We start from the raw sequence: 19,040 nt of genomic DNA, 5'->3' as shown, positions 1-19,040 counted from the left end.
GCGATCGCGTTTCGACGAAGTTTTCCACTAGTCGCGGTTCACGCTAACAAACGATCGACCGTATCATGCACGTTAAGGAGAATATTGTGCATCAGTCGGTAGATATTGTGCATCAGTCAGTAGAACCAGATGACGTAGTTGTTGGCGCAAAAATCGATTATTACAAAATTCGAGCAATACCTGCGTGGTTTGTTACGCACGATGGAACCTGGCAGGATAAGCTGCGGATCACGCAGATGTACTTTTTATGAAATCTTAATTCCTCGTATTCGTCGTAATTGAAATTCGTATTTCATTTTTGTACATATTTAGCGTTACACGCGAACAATTTGATTCGCGTTTCTGGATAACTTGGAACGTCTAATATTTCAATCCGAAGTAACTCGATAGATGTAATTACGCTATCTCGAAAATCCTGCAATCCAGCGGACGCATGCTGTTGAAATCTTCGCAGCAGATAATCAAAAACACATTAGACGACTCGTCAAGCTTATGCTATATAACGCATACAAATCATATTCTTCTATCATACGTGGAAACATCAAAGATACAATCGTATCGACAGAATCGGATTTTTCGAAATTCCTTTCATCGATCGTACTTTTACTCGATGATAAACCGCGCCGCTATCATCGAAGAAGCGGTTCTAATTGATAAATTAGGGGAACAGTCGGGGCCTTAAATTACACTGTTTAACAAAGTTTTCAAATATCCAATGTCGTTAATAATTACTTTTTAGATAATGTTATACCGAGCTTCTTTGGCAATGTTTCGTGATAAATGCGCGGCATTAAACCGCGTGCCTCGCTAAAAAATCTCGCACGACCAAAAACCCCGCAAGAAATCTTAAGCGCGACGAAAAATAAGAAACATCTTGTAAAACTGGTAATTTTGCGGTTGTCCGAATGGAGCAAATTGCGTCACGCGGCAGTGTGTAAAGATTGCCCTCTCTGCTATAGTAATCAACATTTTTCAGCGCGTGGACGCGAGTGTGGACCGGATGTAACGAACGTACGCAGTTATCTCAGACCCAATCCCTTAGCGCACAATGGGCCTATTCATAAAAGCATCCGGTACCTGTGCAGTTTTCTGTTCGCTTACCGTTAACGTGTGCATTGTATACTCGATTTCGCCCACGTTCTTGCTTCTCCGATTAGACTGTTTGTGCCGCTATTACCGACCGTAAACAATTCTTCGGAGCGCTATTCCGCAATTCGTCGTTTCTTTCTTCGCTCCACTCGGAGAACGTAAAGCGGAGGAAACTGCTATCTACCCGGCGGAAGTTCCCTTATGCGGTTTAGTAATTTTTCAAGGTATTAGCAAGATACCGTCGACTTCAAAATTTTTGTTACCGATACTCGGCGTGCAATCGGCGATTTTAGGCGTCTCTATCGGATCGCGTACGACGAAGCTGCGATTATTTTCTTCGCGTTAACGTAATGAGAAGAAAACGTTGCGAAAAATGGGGTTTAAGAACTCGTACTATTCGCTGGGAGGAACGAAGAACGTTTGATCGACGTAAATCCTAAAGTCGATCCTTTCGGCGTTCCATCGAATCGATATAGCGTGGATCGGTGGAAATCTGCAAATTGATCGAACCAACGCTACGGTGGTTTGCATCGGAATTCCGAGAAACGCGTACTCGTTCGCGACAATACCCTCTCTGTAAACGGATCGACTTCATCTGGATTCGTTAGATCCGCGTTTCTTTTCTAGGAAAAGCGCGAGCCGGCGCAGAAATAGATCGAGGAAGGGAGAGTAATTGTTAAATGAAAACGATTAGCCAATCGTAGCTGACCGTTGCCGCTATAAATATTCGTCACGAGTTGGTAATAATCGGTTGGCACGATGTACGCTTCAAGTTGAAATATTACCGATGGCTACGCGAAGAAAAAGACGAGAGAGATCTATGAACGTGAACTCTTCCGTGATAAATGACATTTGGCCTTCTTTAGGTGCTGGGAAACGTCTAATTCGTTTCCTCTATTATTACTTTCTATATTTTCTATTCGTAGTAATCGTGTTTCCTCGTTAGGCGAGCCACTCGACAGCGAAACCGATCGATTACGTTTTCTAAGAATTTCATCGATCTAATAGCGGAATCCATAAGCGAGCGTTTGACTTTATAATCAGTTTGATTTCCGTGCGATCTAAAATGGCAATGGTCGAAAGAAGCGAAACTGGTATCCTAAGGATATCGCTTCTATCGAAACCTTTACGAAGAAGGAAAGAAAGAAAGGAAGAAGCAGCTGCGTATCATCGAATCAACTCGTTACAACGATTCACCTTTATACGAACAATCAGAAAGATTTCTTAATATTAAACGAACTTTTCAGATCGCCGAGCTCGAAGTTTCTATGCCTTAACAGAGCGATTGGCCGGTATCTCCGTTTTCTCCGATCATCCGTCGCATAAAAGTCAGGTAGACACGTGAAAGCTTGGTTTTTGCGAAGCTCGACAACAGCTTGGAGCGTGTTTCTTAACGCGTAACTCGTTCCGCCACTCGGTATATCGTATATCTGTCGTGGAGGCGTGCTCTTCTCGATTAAACGAGGCCACCAGCCGCTTCTTCCAGTGCATGCATCTCTTCGCGTTGTCTCGTCTTTCGCGAAATGCTTGATTTACTGTTGCGCCGGCATAATTTAAACCGTCGAAGGTGATTCACTTTAGCAACGAAGGCGCGATGTTCGGCCTTTTAGACGAAGACGGCGAACGAACGAGAGAGAAAAGGATACGCATTCGGCTCGCTCCAGGTTTCACGCGTCTTCCTCTTTTCTATTTCTGGCGCGTCTTCTATAGCGCGTTCATGATTCGTTAGGATCTATACTGTAATTCGGTAATACGTGGATATTTTGTCAAAGAGAGGGTTGAGAGAAGGGGATAGTCCACGGCCGTATTGTCCCGTGAACGTTGCTTTCACTTCCTCGCGTGCATATAACGTATCCTGTCAAGAACCCGCCGGTACAAAGAGACTTACGTTGCGAACCGGTTTCCAACCGATGCGATTCCCCGGGATAACTGGCCATTCTTCGACTCTTCTCTGGACTTTGCCGATCTATCAGTTTGGCTCAGTTCGCATCGAACGATCGCGACTGCCGTTCGAAAGTTTCACTTCGGTTACTCTACCGGAGAACAGAGCTCGAACCTTCAAATTGGCAAACGTACTCGTACGAACGGAGATTCGAAGTTTCCTACGATCCTATGCGGCGATGTTAACGCGTTCACCGTGATACGGGACATACAGGCCCCGTAACGAACCTTCCTCTGGGCTGCCGCCTCTTTTTTTTTATATCGCCGTCATCTTTCCACATTTCTCAACGAAATAAACGCTAATTAAGTATTTGCAAGACAAAGTTACGTAACACGTAATAATAGCGAGAAATTCTACGAGACTCGTTTGCTCCTTAGAGGTAAAAATGTAACGACTTGTTGGTTGTACGGCTGTTATTGGTCCCGTGCCGCTAAGGATACTTTATATCGTACGTATCATTTGGATTAAAACAATTGTAATACGTTGTAACGTATTTGACAAAATTTTCAAACGTGAAAGCGCGATACAAAACATACGCCGAGACGAGTATGGCATGGCAGAGTCCCGTATCGTGAAATAGAAAAGTCTTTAAAAGAATCTGTCGCGGTGAACGCGTCAAGCTATTTGCGACGATGACCTCGTAGCTTCGATCAATCGTTTTTATTTTTTCATATTTCCGCGTACATTTAAAAGTATGTGTCGTTCAAGATTACACGTGCGAGCGAACGCTTCTCGAGGTGTGTTACCGCGATTTACTTATTTTCTCTGAATAGATTAACACGGTGGTGTCGTTACGAGGATTTTCTGCTTCAAAGTCTGTTCGCATAGCGAAGCGGTAAACGAACGGAGAAAACGAGACCCCATGCACCTGAAGGTTAAACGTTCAGCCACGATGAAAGCTCGCGTCCCGATAAAAATTCCTCGCGTGACGGATACTCGAGAAAGTTATTTCCTCGTAAACTATAAATAACGATAGCGAAAAGCGTTTCAAAGGACAAGGTTTCGGAGCTGTGCCAACGCGAATTTCACCAGAACGTTCGTACTTGACATTAATATTCAACATCTCGAGGGACGATCGTAAAGTTTAATTTTTCCCACAGTTCTTTCAAATCTTCGCTGACCTCGTATTACGTTCCGCTATACGTTTTCTAACCTATTACGTTATATTATCGTAGGAAGTGATCGTAAATAAGGTATTTATCCAGATGTTCAATAGGAGTCGCGTTACAGCACGACGGAGCGTCGGATTACCATTCAGAAGGCAGAAAATAAAATAAAAAATAAAAAAAAAAAAGAAAAAAACGACGGTTTCGCAAATGGGAAGGGGATTGAAAATCTAGGAACGCGCTAGCCCCTGGTACTTATTGTGCGTAATGCAATACGGTAACGCAATACACTAATGCCTGAACAAGAACTTACTCATTTGCATAAGTTGCTTCATCTTGTAATCAAGGTTGTCCCTTATCTCTAATTCGTTATGCTATTCGCAAATACCATCTGAATTTAAATCGAGATATCGCTCATAGAAGACAAACACGGCGGTGACTTTGATTAATCGCGGAGCCCTTGTCCGAGGTTCGACAATGGCCCTAATTTCGAGCAATTTTTAATAAGACAGGTATCAATGCCTGGAATCGCGCGACGTTAATACAAATTGGCAATTTCAAAATTGTTCGTCATAGTTGGCAAAGTGTCGCTTTCAGGGGTCATCGACTTCGTTATTCAATTAAGCGCAAAGGATTCTACGTCCCGATTAGTCGAAGCCGTCTCTGAATGAATTACGTCACGACTTGGGTAAATTATCGAGGAGGAAAAGCAGCGGAAAATAAGCGCCAAGTCGTTGCTTGCGACTAAAGTTAGGCTCGACGAGATCAACGCGGCCCTTGCGAGTTGAACGTTTGAAAGATGCGAGTAAGCGAGAACTCTCAACGAGTGCGACAGTTTTAAAAGTAGGATCGCTGGCGTGTACGTTTTGCACGCATTTGCTATCGCGTTTCGTAATTTTCTGACACGATCGCGTTCCTCTAAGAGCCGTGGTTCGCTCTTTCGAGTCTCGGTTTTACGAGTCTTCACCTCCGTCCTAGGAATCCTCGTCCGATATTAACGCTGACCTCGCGTAACTCGTCTCCGACAGCTCTTTTAAACATCCATTCGAGGAAACGACATATCGGGCTATCGAATGATCATTTGGAAAATGTTGGAAGTTAATCGGATAGAATTCGAGATCTTTGGAGTATGAAACGAGTCGATAAAATTCGTAGAGCCTGGAAACGGACGACAGTGCTTTCCCGCTCGCTGCGAAACAGGATAAAGTTTGGAAAGTGAATATAATTACGTGACTAACGGAATAATGTTACCTGGTCACGAATTCTCGATTACGAAATGAAAAAGGAATGAAATTCCGTCGGGTTCTCGGTACATGTACGTGACATTTGTAATGACATTTATATACACGCGTTATCCGCGAAACGTTGTATAACCTTCGACCATCGCGAAAAACAAGAAGCGATCGATTTAGAATATCGAGGCAATCTCGATGTAGATAGATCATCTTGATGAATGACAGAACGCAAAGCCCGAATGGCAGACGGTATAAAGCGAAAACTTTTGCTGGAAAAGTAATTTGAGCAGCGATACTTTTAACCGAAACGTCGATCAACGATAGTTGTTGCAAGATATTCTAAAACTTCCTGAAATTACGGTCTACAGTTTTCAACGACGATCGACGAGGAAATTAAGCAGCTGATCCGTTATATATTTCTATAGACACGATTTCCATTGTCCTGTTGCTTTGTATAATAGACGTTTATCGATTCAAAAAGCAAGTCCATTCAACTTGCTACATAGTTTTGTAACACTACGAGAAAACAAAATATTAGAAATAAAGAGCTATTATATATCCAATATGAATCGCAAATAAAGGAAGTCTGTAATTGCGAGTGATTAATACGTGTCAGTTTTATTAGAAACCTTACCGTGCAAACAGATACGACGTCTCCTTTCTCCTACGAAAAGTAAGAATAAACTAAATTCTGCTTTCGTAGAACGAGCATCTCTCCTTGTCTCGTCTCTAAAATGATAAAATTCCTTTCTCCATTAAGCCGAAACAACGTTCTGTCACTGATTTCACGATTCTCTCTCTCTCTCTCTCTTCCAACTTGAATAGTTTAGTGTTGAAATCTAGTGCGAGTGTATTTTGCCATAATGTTTGCAAAACGAGCGATGAATCAGACATCGAGCTTTTTGTTCTGGATCCGAGAGAGGCGAGCTCGTGCCTCGCAATGTTAAAAACTCGATTCGAATCGGAATTTTCTAAACGGATACGCCGGCATCGCCAACGTTACACGTATTTCCGTTTGGATCGCGTACACGGTTAAATAGAGTCTTTAACGCGAAGCGCAATATAAATTATAAAGCGTCTTGCGCAATTTCGATAGAAAGTTACGCTCTTGTTTCGCTAGACGAACGTACGGTTAATCGGAGTAGTAAAATTCGATTAGATCGTTGCTTTCTACGGTATGTAGACGTATTATTCGTTCGTATTATACTACGCGTATTCGCTTGTAGTAGAATCTATCTATAGTAGAATCAAACCAGCGAATCGTTCTTGCGGAAATAGAACGTGCACGTACGTTATCGCCAATGATTTATTAGCAATTCTTTCTCCGCTCTACGACGGACAATTTAGTAAAAAGATACTTCTTGCTGTACTTTGGATAAATTCGAGGATACATCGACGATCACCAGGTGTAGCGCGAAGGAATTGTTCGAACGCGTCTCAGGTATTCGCAGATGCTTCGAAGGTACGAGAGACGAAGAAAAGGGACCACCCGCTATAGCTGACCTGCCAGAGACCTCGAACGAGAGAAGCTAACAGAAGAAAGAAGAGGATAATTCTTCTTCGAGGTCTGTCCGTGGTTTATGTTCTATTCGCATATTCTACCGGAGACTTCTACCGGATGTTCCACGGAGAATACGATCGTTATAATTAAAATTGACTGAAAGAAAAATTATTTTATTAACAACGGACAGCGTTTGACGTTCCTTAGACGGTTTATGGTTTATGAGATCGACAATCGTCATACGCACACAGTTTCGAAATGACTCGTTCATACTCTGCGCAGCTGCGGTTCTTTAAACTTTCCGCTTCGACTTACGACGAACCGTGTCGAACGATCTCTGTTTTGAAATACAACGTTACCACTTAACTCTCAGTGGTACCGATTCGTCCTTTGAAATTTTGCAACGCTTAATGGCTTCGTTGGACCGAGAAACTTTCTCGCAATCTCTGCCAAAGTCAATTCCACGAACGAATCATTTCATAGTAAACTACCGTCATCTCCTTGTCATAAATATATTTACGAAGGTAAGTCGTTTGTTTTAAGAATTAACCATCTACCTATCGGGTACTTGGATACGACGAAGTCGAACATCGTGCAAGAAATGATCGGTTCCGTTTCTGGTAGACCGTCATATGTCTCATTGAAACAAAAATACCACAAGGTGTATCGATACTTTCGCGAATGGCTGTATACATCGGGTAGAGCAGAATTTCAAAGAGTACCGTGTGTGTACAAACCCGCGACAGGCCACCTAGCATGACGATATAACAGGACAAAAAGTTTACGCCTCGCATACGATATCCCCGTTGAAAGGTTTTATTCGAAAGCCGCGTAACTGAATTCCCGCTTACTTGGTCTAGCGGTGTCTTATCGTCAGTCCAACCCGACGATCTCGTTTCTTCGACCCGTAGCGGATAACGACAAAGCGGTTCGTTGGGAAAATGCATGGTTCGAGCGTCGACTAGCCACCAGCTTTTACGTCAATGCTCGCCAGGAACCTTGACTAGCCAGTTTGCAAAAGCGGATCGCTGTCTCTAACGTTTCTTTCCTCGTTATCGGTATATATGTTTCTCTTTTTTCGTGCCTGTTCGTCGAACTAGGTCAATGGATTCGTTCTTCTAGCGACATCGAACGCGTCGCTAGCGAGGATGGCTCGAATATATCGTCAAGGACGCGAGACCACTTTTTCGGAGCAGATTTCTTACGGTTTGCCTCTGAACGTGTTCCTTGTATGTTGCTTTTAGAGGAGAGGTTTGTGGGACGATGGTGTCACATTGTTTGAGAAAGATTGTTTCGACGAAAGAGTTACGGAGATTAACGTGGGATTTAGTCGAAGAGACGAGAGTTATAGGATTATCCGTAGGATAGAACGATAGGAAATTTGGGATTTCAAAGAAGAAGAAGAACCGAAACGAGACTGTTTGTGTACGCATATGGTTGATAAGACACCGGGATGTTTCTTTAGAAAATATTTGCCGTAGAAGCTGGATATATTACTAGAGAGCTGGTAGAGCAGAGAATGCTGTTAGGAGAAATGGTCCTTATCACCGTACCGCCTCCAGGCGCGCGTATAAGGAACCCTTGCATTGTTCACCATGAGTCATCGGTATATTTTTCGACTTTGCGAGATACCAGAACTTATTTCTCGCGTGCTGTATCCTTATAAGATTCGCACGGCTTTACTTAAGCAAGATCGAGCAAGAAAAAGGGAATTGCCAAATTAATGACAGTTGGATTTATTAAGATTCCTCAGGCAAGTCCGTAATACGCGATTCGTCGGTGAAAAGCCCCGTCTATTTCCGCGCGTCATTCAGAAACTGCGATTCGACGGGCTATTTCATTCGCGTAAGTGTCAGATTAGAGCGCGTAGCGTGAAAGTAATTCTTCCTTCGCTTTTTAAAGCGCGTTTATTAACAAATGCGCCTGCATTCGCGTAAAAGAAAATTATGATGAACGCAAACATACGCAAGTACTATTATATAAATCGTTATTACTTGGAAGTTTACTTAAACCCATCTAAACTATCAACAAAAGATAAGAACTCGAGTCAAGCGTTACATTATCCAGTCGCCGTAAGACGTACAATTTTAAGTAGAATCTATCGTAGTGGCACAGAAAAGCAGTTGTTCAAAGCGTTGAGTTTTACCATATACATTCAAAGATCATAAACGTTTAATCGTTCGTCGCAACAGAAGGCTTGCTTCTTCTCTAACCAGATCGCGAAGCAGAGTGACTCGAATCGCGTGGAATCTCGGACGACAGCTGTTCACCGATCCAGCACGAATTTCCTGCGATTACTTTGAAACCAAATCCCTCGGAATTTTCAGCGTCCAGTACCCACATGTTGTCAGCCAGTTTGGGAGCAAATTCAGCTCGATTTCGGGCGAATAGGTGCACGACCTGTTTCGAAACTCGCTCGGTTTCTCCCTTTAACTCGATTCAGTTTGAGCCAGTTCGATTTCTTAATATCTTTGCTCAGATTTATATTTCGGTGGTCCCGCGTTTCCCGCATTTTTGGCGGTGTGGTACTTTTACCGAAGAAGCAAAGAACAAGAATGCAAAGTATTTCCCTTATGAATATCACGAGCCATTTTAATTAATAACGAGGTAAAATTCACAAAGAATTAGGTGAGTTATGAGGCGCGTACGAATAAGTGCCGTCCATGGAAATTGTACTTTTAAATAACGGTGTCACTCGCGTAACACTGAATTGCCTGTATTATGAATACAATCCTTGAGAAAATTCAGCGTCGATGACAGCGCAAGTAGGTTCCAAGGTTCTGTCGCTTAGGTTTACGCGATTACGCTATATTTTTCCCACTATGTCTTCTCGAGATCTTCTAGTTGATCTTTTGAATATAATTCTGTCGTCGACTCATTCGATATATCAACGGAGAAACAAACACTCTAAAGGGATTTATACAAAGAGGGCAGACGCCGAGAAAGATTAATCACGAGATGAAAATAAGCGGAACACGTCCTTAGATGAAATTTAAAAAAGTTAGGAGATACGATTGTAACGGGTTTTATGATTATTTTAGAACCAAAAGGCAAAAATTGGGATCATAGGTGGGTATAAAAATAATTCTTGACTCGTCGATTAGAACTAAACACTGTGCCTCTGTTCGAAATCACCTTCGCTTTTGACCTCAGTGGACTTTTTCCCCGACCATGTGTTGTAAGTATATTTTATAGGTCGAGATAAAAAAAGATGTCAAGTAAATATATGTCACTGGCAGAATTGTTAATGAGTTATGGAAAGAAAAGGGATGTACGCTATCAATAGACACGAACGTGCGTTACTACGGTGACGAAGTATGAATAAATAACAGATATTTACATCTAGTAGCAGTCAGAAGCTGTACGTACTTATACGACTCCAACCGCGACTTCGTTTCTAAATATTTAATATTCCTGCCAATACAAGACCGATAACAGCAAAGAATAGAATTATCGTTTGAAATTGGAGTCGTAGGAATATCACGATACCTTTCGACTACTACTACGTGTAAATATTCCTGATTCATTCATACTTTGTCTATTCATCTATTCATATCGTTCTTTTTGGTATAGCCGAGAGCTGCTACGAAAGACATAACCCTTTAGCGTGAATTTTCGATAATATCACAATGGATATTTAAAACATAGTTCCAGAAATAGAAAGTTCATTGGCCTTCGATAAATACATATTACAAGCTCGCCAATAGTAACAGAAAGCTTCCTATATTTCCATTCGAGAGTTGTTGAGTCGTTCGATTCAAGACTACAAGCGAGCGTATTATAAAATAATCTGAAAACGAAGAAAATAATCGATCGAGCTTACCTGTTAAATACTCTCGTGTCGATCGAACACAGACGCTTTTAACGACATATAACAGTGTAACAGTTGGTACATAACATTATCTCATAAAACGACACAGAAAGTCAGAGAAAACGTTACTTTTACATCAGACAAACGTGAACCGCGGATTACTATTCTGTTGCGAGTGAGAATGTAGCGAAGTTTACGTCTGATGACTAGGCACTACTGTTGCCATAAACGGGAGAATAACTCGCGTGTGTAATGCGTTCAGAATTTTGTCACCTCTCTTCTATAACTATTTAATAATGACATTGTTGTTGTTATTTTGACCTATAAATGTGTACTGACAATATACTACTACGACAACTACGACAACTAGGACAACTACGACAACCTGTACATGGTATATTAATCTATGCTCAAATATCGAATACCAGATTCTTCTTCTCTATAAAACGCGTTAGATGCTTGTTTCCTTAAATAGGCGGCTATATAACACCGGGTATTCTTGTGTGAAAGATACCAGTTTGCCAGGTAGTTTTATCGATGGAGGTCAGCGGAAAATCTGGGTCGAAAGACCCACTGTGTAGTCTCTTTTCTATAGGTATAGACAGTCTCGCGCAATCGGGCCAAAAAGCCACAGTGTTAAAATGGTAGAAGATCGATGAAAATTTGATTACCCAAGATTAAATTAGAAGCGATTTGAGATGCTCGAAAAATTTCTTGAAAGCTATTTTTTATCCACGTGTATCTACGTAGGGATATTAGTATACAGCGAAATTGATTAATCTTGTTTTCTTCTTCGTTAATTTCGACGAAAATTACTCGGACGGAAAATCATTTACAATGTAATAACTTAGAATGCATTAACACAAATCGTTCAGTTTCTAGCTCGTTGAGTTTCTTTTCGAATACAGTATGGAAAATCTCGCTAATCCCGTAAGACTAATTAAAGGCGAATAGCAACAAGGTATGGCAAATGGGCTGGTAAATATTAACTAATTTAGTTGAATAAAATATGGCACGATAACTGCTCGATCAACAAGTTACATAACTCGAACATCCACCGGTCTAAAAACGAATAATAATTTATAACAGTCGGTTTAACGTATCGTAACGCATCGCACTTTACGATCTCACTCGCTTTGTTCAACTAGAAATCAAAGATTCCCCAGACATTTAAATTGACTGAAAATTCTTGAGATTTCTCATTCGAGATTGAAAGGGATTTTGAAAACAGATTTGGACCTTCATAGTTGAAAAACTTGCGGTTAAGCTTTTAATTGGTTTTTCTCTGTACGTAGGGCACTATGTTTCACGGGACTTTCTCCCTTTCGTTGTCGATCGATCGACAAGAAACGTTAAGACCAGCAGTCACAACGAGAATCGTTGATCATGGAGCGAACTCATCGCGATTAATCCAGGCAGCGGCAACGAATATTTGCAATTAGAACTGCGGTTTGTAGCAAGAACGTGGGAAACACGGAAACACGAAATAGTCGTGCAATTAATACCTCGTGCGTTGATTACCGTGTAGTACGATCGTTGAATCGGTTAAGCTGATTAACGAACGACGCGGTTTAACACCTAGACTACCAAAGTAAAACAAATTCTAAAACGATACGCGGCCGAGGAGCGTGAAAGTTGCAACACGATGAGCATCGTATGAATAACAGATGAAACTCTCTCGAGTCGAAATAAAAACAGCAAGCCGCGCTAAACTGCACGATAGGATGGCTTCTCCCATAAAATACAGTCAACGAGGAAACCGTGCTAACGAGTAACCGCGTTCCGTGCTCCAGAAACTAGGGGATTAAATCTGGTCGTGATTTTTGTCTCTACTCGCGTTTGTATACGATGGAAGTCGAGCCAAGCAAAACTTATTTTGTTTCGGTTGAGATATCTCGCGAAGGCCATAAATCTCGTGTAGGTGAATGTGCCTTTGATATTTCAAGGTGATCTTTGCTTTTCAAATGCAACTATACATTTTTTTATACACCATTCGGTGCATTTTTTAATTCTCTATAAAAAAGTATTAAGCTACTCGGGTCGAATGATAATTAGATCAAATGATACTTTAACTTTAATCTCGTAGAACTTATCGTAGGAAAGACGAGGAACGCAGCGCTTTTACCTTCACGTTCTCCTTGTTTTTCAAACACGCAATTTGATAGAACTCGATGAAATTAACATTGAAATATGTTTTGAACAAAGCATTTTCGGATACGAGTATCTTGATACTTTTTTGTAGAGAATGAAAAACAGCATCGAATATCGTATAACAAGATGTGCAGCTTCATTCAAAAAGCAATCATCTCGATCACCTAAGATCACCTTGAGATCTCGTCATAACGTGTAAGTTTATTCCTCTGTCTAATCTATTAAAATTTTATAGGAAATAACGTAAAACGATATTCGAATTAATGGAGCATCGCTAATAAAATCGATCAGAATGTCAATTAAAGTTAAAGCAGCCGCGTGGTAGAACGACGAAAACGAAACGATATGTTGTTCGAACGTGAGAGAGCAGCCAAGGGTGAAACAAAATATTTCCGAATAGTAATTGCGATTTTTGTATCCCTATGAACTTGAATTCTACTAGTGTTGTAGTAGTAGATTGCTGAACTTATTTCAACGATCGCATATTTCATAGATAATACTTAATATAATACTTATGATTGCGTAATGCAATAAAGAGTAAAATTGTGAGAATCCAGTGGCAATTAAGATTATCTCTTACCAGTGGGATGATACTTGAGAAATAATTGTTTCTTTAGCAAGATAATGACGAACATTCTTATGTGCGGTATCTCGGTTCGAAATCTTTAAGGCAACTTGAAATTATGGAAAATTTATAGTCAGTGAGAGCGGGTGAAAACACAGCAATAAAATCATTTTCGTCTTAGAGAGACAGGTGGAAATTTTTTCAATTTCGGATAATTCAATTCCATCGAAGTAAAATTTCTTCTTCCTTTCCAAATATCGCGAAGCTCGGCCGATTCGTTTCTCAATTTCGACTTTCAACCGAGTCGTCGATAAATCATCGCAGTGGTCAGAAACGCGATTACAAATAATCGATCGAAGGAGAAAAATTCGATTTGATGTTCGAAGATACGATTCGTTTCTTCTTCGCGATATAAAGAACGCGGTTAACGCAATGCGCGTTATCTTATGCAAGATGTTCTCCATAAAGATACAAAGTAAAATCAAAGTAAACGTCTGAAACGTGATTAGAAGCAGTGTAATCAACCTTCGCGTTGAAAGATACGAGCAGTAACAGGCTTGAGCAACGCTGCTCTTGCGATAGAGACGTCCGACCTAAATCTAGTTTTTACGATAGCCGACTGTTAGGTCAAATTAAGTATGTAAACGGCTAATATTCGCGTAATACGGAAACGTTTGTCGTATTCGCATTTGTGGAGAATCGAAGATCGCGCTTCTTGTCCAACTTCGATCCAATTTTATTTTTGTATCGTTATTTGCTTTCACAAGAACATTGCGATCGAAGGTTGAGACACACATTTGTCTTCTATTTATATGCACAAGTTATTACGTCAATCTATTTTTTGATATTATTGGTGTTGCCGTACCGTAACTATGGCTTTACGATACGTCAATACGAGATTTTAATCTTTCGGTATATTTAGATTTCGGTATGTTTAGAAAAATCATGCGTCTAAGGGTTAAGTCGAGTTTCACGCAAGAATCGATCTCGAACGGAACATTTTCGCTTCGCTTTCGTTGACCAACGCGAGATTTCGCGTTGGATCCCGATCGAATCAAGGACATACATTTTTCACAAGATTACAAAAGCTGGTCGCGAGCGGTCGAGACTCGACCCGGATCTAGACGCTACGAGTGGTAGTGCAAACCAGTCTTCGCGGATATGTACCGTCTAATTGACGTTCTCTGCCTACGTGTGTATTGTATCTAATTTTATGATTAGACAACTTCCTCTCGTCTCTTTGCGAGGAATTAGGAAAAATTGATGTATCCTTCTTAGAAATGTTTAAATAAACTAAGAAGACAGGCGTGACAAACTTTAAAATGCAACGACTCACGGTCATTTTTTTTTCTCCTTCCAATTCGTGGTGCAGCCCGAACACCGAAATTATCAATTCTTAACGTGTATCTAGATATCGGGCTTGGCCACTATTCAAATAAACTATTTATCACAAAGTAATCGTTACGATAATATATCATATGTTTAATTCAAATCGTGAATCTCGAACTCATCCAATTAAATAGAGGATGTTTGAAAGCGTAAAAATGCTGAAAACTTTGCAACTAAATTAATACGAGCATGCTGGGTTTTTATTTTTAGTGATGTCAACGACTGAGTGATATCCTGTTACGCGATTACCGCGTGTTCCCAACATATGCAGATTTTCCTCTTTTATTACTATTCCTATTGTTATTACGATCAATCGCTTGATCGTGTAAAGAGCGTCGAAGTAATCGTTCAAATTCCTACCTCTTTGATATTTTGTTCCGATCCGATTTATTTCGATGTTTTAATTTTGCGTTAATTTGATTTAAAAAGCTTCGCTTGGAAGAGACGATCGATTTCGAAATACGCTTCGAGCATAGTTCACGATGTTCACATTTTCTTCAGATCGTCATCGCCTTCCTCCAGCACCTGAAGCAACGCTGACATTTTCTACCGTCGAATACATTTCCATAAACTTTTTTTACGTACCAGCCTTCGTGACTTTCATTTACTTTCGATAGGTACAGTATGTCTAACGATAATTACATAGAAAATTACACAAACAGGAAATTTCATCGTTGAACTTTATCGAAAGCGTAGAAACGCAGAAATTAATCATTCAGACCACTATCGTTCAAAAGTTTCTATCAATTACTACGATCAACGAACGACCATGTATCCACCAGTGAATAATCGATCGATATCGATTCGGCGTGAGATTTATTCCAGTCAGGATCACTCTGAAATGTACGGTCTCGTACTACCGAATCATTTAAAATGTTTTAACGAGTCTAACATGAATCGACCCACGAATCGTTCTCTTATACGGCTGTTTATAAAAATAATCCACGGCAAGGAATTTCTATGTCATAGTTGCTACCCGAGAAGCATTGTGCGCACGTTTTTCTCAAATTTCGCTACGAACATTCTGGACAACCCGTTATTATCGCAGAAATGTGTCAGCTCTTACCTTGCGGTACCGCGTGTTCAGAAGCGTTACGCATACCGATCGATGGATCGATGTCATCGATATCGAGTCAATCCTGCTTAGGATATACAGTCTCGTGTAAAAGTTTTGCGATTAAACCATTCATATTACTCGTGTTACAATAACCAGCTAAGAATATCTTTAGGGAATGTTCCTACGTGCTTACTACTCTTGCATAACCGAACTAATATCACCAGCGAAATTTCACGAATCGCTGATTAGAAGATCTTAATATCAATAGCTTCTCTTACGTAATAGAAACTAGTTTGATAGCGATTAAGGAAAAGAGGAATTTTCCTACGGTTTGAAGGCTCGAGCGAAACAAATGACATCACCAAGCAAAGATAGTTGCTTAAAGAGCGGCAAAAAATCGGTGTCGAAATACCTTCGCGTATATGTCGTCTCCTAACCGGCGGAGGAGCGCCGGTTCGTCGCCTCCTGGCGTAGGTGTGAACCGGTACGATCAGTCTCGGTCTGGGTATGAGAAATCCACCTTGACTATTCCCTCTTTGATTCAATTCGCTCGATTCACTGTCGGTCGTGCTGATGTTACTCGATTTCCTCGACTCGCAATCCTCCCTGGCCGACGAGTCAACGCGGCTACCATCCAGAACACCCTCCAGCTGGGAGATCACCTCGGCATAAGGTTGTCTGTACTCGTCCTCCCTCGACGCAGGTTTGCTTCTTGCGTTACTTGCCCAATTGACGCCACACTCGCGCCAGCTGGCCTCGTAAAGAAGCTCCATCGCCCTTCCTCGAGTCGCGTCAGGGTCCAACAGCAACTCTGGGTCCTCCAACACCGCTCTGCCAGGATAACTTCTCACTTTCATGGTCGGACGAATCTCGGGATTTCCAGAATTCCCACCTCTTTCAGAGCTTCCTTCGAGATTGACGAAAAACTAGGAAACGGAGTATTCTTTCTCGTAGTTCGTTGTTCAAGCACGAGAGACTTTTACAGACAGAGCGACGAATCTTGGTCGTTGAACGAGATCAGATAGCAAGAGACTCGTCGGAACGTTGCTCCGAGACGATAGTTGGAAACGTTTGATCCAGTGGGCGACCTTGGACATGATTCACCGCGCTGGACATTTTCCAACGCCTCCAGCTCGCATTTTTCGCTTCGGGATAGGAACGTAGATTGTACGGGCTGTTAAGAATCACCAGGGTTCCTGCCGCTCGTTCGTTTGGAAACCCTCCGTAAATTTGATCGTGGGAACGACAACTTCGACGTTGATCTGGCGTTCATCCAGTGGGAAGATCGACGAACGTTTCCCCCGATCGTTTCGTCCTTTTTGTTTGGCTTTGCAACAGCCCTTCGAGTCGGAACTGTCGAACTCTTAAAGGATCGGGCGTTTTCGAGCCGTATAAAAGACGCTGGGAAACACGTGTCTCTGAGAACTACCTGGATTGCTTTTGGAACGAATCGACGAGTCCAGCGTTCGTCGAAAAGTTCCAGCGACTCCCCACCGGTTCATGCTTCAGGACAGCGCGTAAACGACAGCCGGCAGCGATGGAAAACTGCGAGTTGCGCGATTTTCGAGCGGCTAATTCCAGGTCTGTCACGAAGCAGAACAATGACGCGCTATTCTTAGTCCCGGCTCGATTCCTTTCGATACGAATCGGACCTCTCGATTCTGCAATAACGGGTAAACTGTTCGATCTTTTTCACCGCCTCGAATCTGTCTCGCGTACTTCTCCGCTCAAATCCTATCGTTTTCAGCTTTATCACTTTTCATTGCTCCCGTACCTAAAGCTCGTTATCTCTGATCGATGGAAATCCAAGTTTCCTCGGCGTTTTAGATCGAGGAATGTTGTTTTCTCAAGAAGTCACGTAGAAGACACACGACGACCAGATCGACAGATCGTTTGCTTGCGCAAGAGATCCGATGGACAATGAAATCACGGTTCCGTGTTCACTCGCGTTTCCACTTGGATCGGTCGGTTTTATCGGCAAAGAAATTTCGATGGCTCGTTATTCGACGACGAGAAGATGATTTGGATCCCGTGGAGAAAAGTGCGAGCGAATGTAAGAGGAGTAAGAACGAATGATGTTTTCACAAAGAAGGATCCTGTCGCGAACGAGGATACGGGCAGGACCACTCCTTCGAGACTGACGCTCACTGACAGCGTTCGCGACTGGTGAAAAGTACGCCCGCAAAGAGCGTGCACGAGAAACTCCCTTCCCCTCCGACTGCCAATCCCCCCACCAGTTCGCTGTTAGCGAGAGAAAGGACAGTGGTTCTCAGGCGAATGCGATTGCCCTCGGCGCGACCACTCCCACGTAAGTACGTACAAGTATATCGGGTGACTCGAGAATACCGCAAGATACCCTTATCAACTTGTACGATATAATTGAGATGGTGAAAGACTAGATATCGTATATTTGTCGTATCAGCTGATGCGCTTCGAGCATCCGCGTCGAAATTCTTCTTTTTGGAGGCATGAAATTCCACGACTAATTCCATTAAGAGGCAACCATATTGCGTGTGACATTGCAGATTTGTATCGAATTATATAAAAAGAGAAGAAACGGATATACCACGGAGATATACGCGAATCGACTGGAACTTTTTCGATTACGCTTCGAGAAATACCTGTCTCGCAGTTTCCTTTTGTCCGTTCGTCTTGTAATTGTTAGCACGCAAGTTCAACAACGAACGAACGATCAGAAACGATGCACCAATTACGTTTCCCCTGAATTGACTCGTTTATCTTTCGTAAATCGCAATGAAATAACATAGCCTAATTGCGAGAACAAGTGGGAAACACTACGAGCAAAAGTGGAGCAATCTTGGTTGGAACTGTTTCTCGCGTTTTGCGCTCGATTCCCCGGCTTCGTATTCCCCTTTCCTTTATTTTTCTCATCGTGTCATTATTTCCCATTTGTGGAGTGCTTTACACTTTGCTTTTTAACGCGGATAGATTTCTCTAATAACCCCGATGTAATTAATTCTTTTTCTTCTTGTATCTTCCTTCTCTTTTTCCAGCGATTCTTGAAATTCTAACTTTCTTTCTTTTTGCTTCGATTCTACGCCCCGCGTTGACGTAATATTTAATTTGCAAATTTGCTGCAAGATGAAACGGTTCTCTATAAGCCAAGAGTAATACGCGCGACAAGTAAATTTTCTAAGATAACACGTATCTTGCAAAATATGACAGACATTAAT

At 41.7% G+C, this 19,040-nt stretch overlaps 1 protein-coding gene across 3 annotated transcripts in view; it reads right to left on the bottom strand.

The window, feature by feature from the left end:
- The window catches only part of LOC126872510 (cGMP-dependent protein kinase, isozyme 2 forms cD4/T1/T3A/T3B), a 54,925-nt gene that overhangs the window by 4,040 nt on the left and 31,845 nt on the right, over positions 1-19,040 (bottom strand). Inside the window, exon 1 of one of the 3 annotated variants that reach the window (XM_050632576.1) lies at positions 16,259-18,011. The exons of the other annotated variants lie outside the window; for them this stretch is intronic. Within the exon in view, the coding sequence (XP_050488533.1) occupies positions 16,259-16,703 (445 nt within the window). The 5' untranslated portion in view covers positions 16,704-18,011. Of the gene's footprint in view, positions 1-16,258; positions 18,012-19,040 lie in introns of those variants that run through there. 3 annotated transcript variants of the gene reach the window in all.

Source organism: Bombus huntii, chromosome 13, assembly GCF_024542735.1.
Source record: "Bombus huntii isolate Logan2020A chromosome 13, iyBomHunt1.1, whole genome shotgun sequence".
Taxonomy (NCBI): Eukaryota; Metazoa; Arthropoda; class Insecta; order Hymenoptera; family Apidae; genus Bombus; species Bombus huntii.
The sequence above is the reverse complement of the archived record's forward strand: the minus strand, read 5'-3'. Positions and strand labels throughout refer to the sequence as shown.